The 3039-nt window shown below is 40.4% G+C and overlaps 4 protein-coding genes across 5 annotated transcripts in view; 2 read left to right on the forward strand and 2 right to left on the reverse strand.

Moving 5' to 3' along the window:
* Positions 1 to 3039, reverse strand: part of LOC129791241 (fatty acid synthase-like) — a 1176504-nt gene that overhangs the window by 767990 nt on the left and 405475 nt on the right. The gene's annotated exons all lie outside the window — the stretch shown is intronic.
* Positions 1 to 3039, reverse strand: part of LOC129789856 (glutamine-dependent NAD(+) synthetase) — a 932624-nt gene that overhangs the window by 767990 nt on the left and 161595 nt on the right. The window lies entirely within an intron of this gene.
* Positions 1 to 3039, forward strand: part of LOC129789960 (pupal cuticle protein) — a 1201887-nt gene that overhangs the window by 730678 nt on the left and 468170 nt on the right. The window lies entirely within an intron of this gene.
* Positions 1226 to 3039, forward strand: part of LOC129791237 (nipped-B protein-like) — a 2426-nt gene continuing 612 nt past the window's right edge. Inside the window, exons 1-4 of the mRNA XM_055829306.1 lie at positions 1226 to 1311; positions 1659 to 1861; positions 1935 to 2106; positions 2171 to 2310. Coding sequence (XP_055685281.1) covers positions 1795 to 1861; positions 1935 to 2106; positions 2171 to 2310 — 379 coding nt within the window. The 5' untranslated portion in view covers positions 1226 to 1311; positions 1659 to 1794. The remainder of the gene's footprint in view (positions 1312 to 1658; positions 1862 to 1934; positions 2107 to 2170; positions 2311 to 3039) is intronic.

The raw sequence follows: 3039 nt of genomic DNA on the forward strand, positions 1-3039 counted from the left end.
ATTTTTGACTTTTGGGAAGATCGTGTTAGTTCGGGGGGTTTCGGATTTTGTCGGGAATTTTTAAATAAAATTAAAACGGTTGCCATGATTATTTCGTTTTTCTTTGGTTGCTGCTATTCGCTACAAAAAATTACTTTTTGATCTCAACCGGCAGTTTAAAAATGCATAAAGTCATTTTATTTTCATTAAAAAACACATTTTCCTGCATTTGACATCTGGCATAAAAATGCATACAGTCCTTTTTAGCGTTTCCACTCGGTTTCCGTTCGGCTCCCGCTCGGCTCTCGTTCGGCTCTGGCACAGAATGTACTCAATTTTTGCCAGAAAAATGGAAAAAATCCTAGCCGACTACGATTTTAACGGCCATTTGCACTTATACTACCAGGACAGCATAAAAATAGAAAGAAAATCCAACAAAAATTGAGTACACTCTGTGCCAGAGCCGAACGAGAGCCGAGTGAGAGCCGAGCCGAAGCCGAGTGAAAATGCTAAAAAGAACTTTATGCATTTTTATAACAGATATCAAATGCAGGAAAATGTGATGAAAATAAAAAGGACTTTATGCATTTTTATGCCAGATTTAGTGCCAAATGCAGGAAAATGTGTCCCCGAGTGAACGAAGGGCACGTAGCCGAAGTACTCCGAAGTGGGCCCGAAGGAAGGAAGACAGCCGAGGAAGACGGGCTCAGCTCGCCGTCACAACCGAGCGAGCCGCCCGCGTCGATTCGATTCGGGAAGATTCGCCAAGGGGTGAAATAAATAAAATAAAATAATTAAATAAAATTTTTAATTCATATTTATCTGTAATATTTCATGTTGAATGTGTTTCATAAAACTAAGCCAAGATTCAATCCTTTTCGGCCCAATTCAGCCCTGCCTCAAAGGAACCTCAAAAATGTTTTCAAATTGCACAGTTTCGCGCCAAAAGTAAAACGGGCGAAATTTTAAATTAGGAAATTCTCTCAGAAAATCATAAAAACATCAGAAAATTAGAAAAAAGACTTAAAAATTTATTAAAAACAACTCATCCTTGAATGCAACGAAAATGGAAAGAGGCAGAAAAATCAGGAAAATCCAGGAAATTGCATAAAAATGGGGGTAAAAAAAAGAAATTCCCTCCAGACGGAAATATTTTTCGGCGCCCACTTTGTATAAAACATATATTTCATGGAAACACAAAACATGTTGCAGCGAAACATGAAACATGTTTCACAGAAGGCAAATGTTTCACTAGTGAGAGAAACGTCATTTGAGCTTCACAAAAAAAATGTCATAAAATTGAGTTTTTTCGTGAATTTTGTGCAAAATCAGGTATTTTCTCATTGTTTTGCAACACAAACACAACGCCATGGTGCCCCCGTGAGGTGCTACGGTGAAATTTCCACCGTAACGGGTGATTTTGTGCGAGAAAGACAAATTGAAATTTGGGTCTGCTGTCATTCTTGTTTTGGGCACACAACAAATTAATTATTTCACAATTTTACAGCTAATTTTCCCTTTTCCACCCCATTTCTGCACTTCCACCCCAGCGGGGATGCCTCGCGGTGGTGGTGGGGTGCACCCGGAAGTACCCCGGGCAGTGGGTGTGGGTGAAAAAGTGATGTTAATTTTCTTTTGTCTTCTTCTTTTTTTTGGGGCCACTCGCGGGGGCGCTCCAGAAGAGACGACGACCAGAGAAATCTTTGAGAGGAATTTAAAATGCATCTGGAGAGCAACTTTGCCGCCTGCTGAGTTGCTTTGCTTTTTGCATCCGGAAGCGCGCGCCCCCATTGCAGCTTTCTCCGGAGGAACAAAATGGGTGACAAGGATATTCCCAGTGTTCCTATCACGACACTGGCTGGATTGACCAATCTATCTGACTGTGAGTCCCACATTTGCTCCACGAAGGGATTTAAATGATTAATTTGGTAATTTTTTTTTGTGTGTGCTTTCAGTACTCAGTGAACTCCCAATAAGTGATCCAAATCTTGTCACATCGCTCCTGGATAAATCCCTTCTCTTCCATCCGCGTGTGGCGGAGGAGGCACGTAATCTCCTGGCCGTGCAGGACACCAATCGTGCTCAGCAGCTCATTAGGGCTCTTGAGCAAACAAACACGGATCACATGTAAGGATTATCCTCACTAAGTCATCTCCTGGGCAATTTGTTTATTTTTTGCTTCTAATTGCAGTGAAATCCTGGACGAATTTAACGTCCCCGAAGCGTCGTCGAGTTCGACGCAAAACAACGTCCCGGAACTCCTGCAGGCCATCTACAAACTCCGGCCAAATGTCTTTCAGGAGGGAAGATCATCGTCTTCCTCTTCCTACGGTGAGTCTTTCTCTTCATTTCTTCTTTCTCGTCATTCCACTTCGTCTACACAGATAAAATAAATTCGTAAAAAGTTCGTCAAATTTCTTGTGAGGTTCGTGAATTTCCTATGCATTTATATGGGGAAGTTCACCTCCAGGTTCGTGAAATTGGGTTTCAGCTCCTTTTGGAGGTAAAAGTTCGTAAGAATCCACCTCCAAAGTTTGTAATTCTCATTTTACCTCCAAAGTGTGTCATTTTCACCTCCAAGTTTGTAGAAGGTTTGTAATTCGTTCTGAGAGGCTTCGAGCAGTTTTTTTCTCTTTTTAACCTACAGAAATCTTATGAATCCATCTCGCTTGTACTGAGCAAATTGAAAAATTCGGTTTGTTAGAGTTTGATTGCGGATCTCTTCCCAAGATTATCAAGCCCTGGACAATCCTCTCAGAGAAAAATGATTCCGAAATATACGCTTTTTTGTAAAATTGGCATGAGAAGTTTGAATGAGGGTCAGTGACGTCACCGAAAATTTCAGCTTTGAATTTTTGTGAAACAATCGATAGGTGTCGCTACTTGTAAGGCACAATAAAATGGATCTTTGGTGATTATTGGAAAATATTTCGCATATTTTTTTTCATGGCAATGTAAGCTCAATTAGAACCAGAGCTAGAACCATTTAATAAATCATAGAATATCTAAAAAAAATATTTGGTTAGTATTTCTGCGTTGATACCACTGAGTTTCATGGTT

The sequence above is a fragment of the Lutzomyia longipalpis genome, chromosome 2, assembly GCF_024334085.1.
Source record: "Lutzomyia longipalpis isolate SR_M1_2022 chromosome 2, ASM2433408v1".
Lineage (NCBI taxonomy): Eukaryota > Metazoa > Arthropoda > Insecta > Diptera > Psychodidae > Lutzomyia > Lutzomyia longipalpis.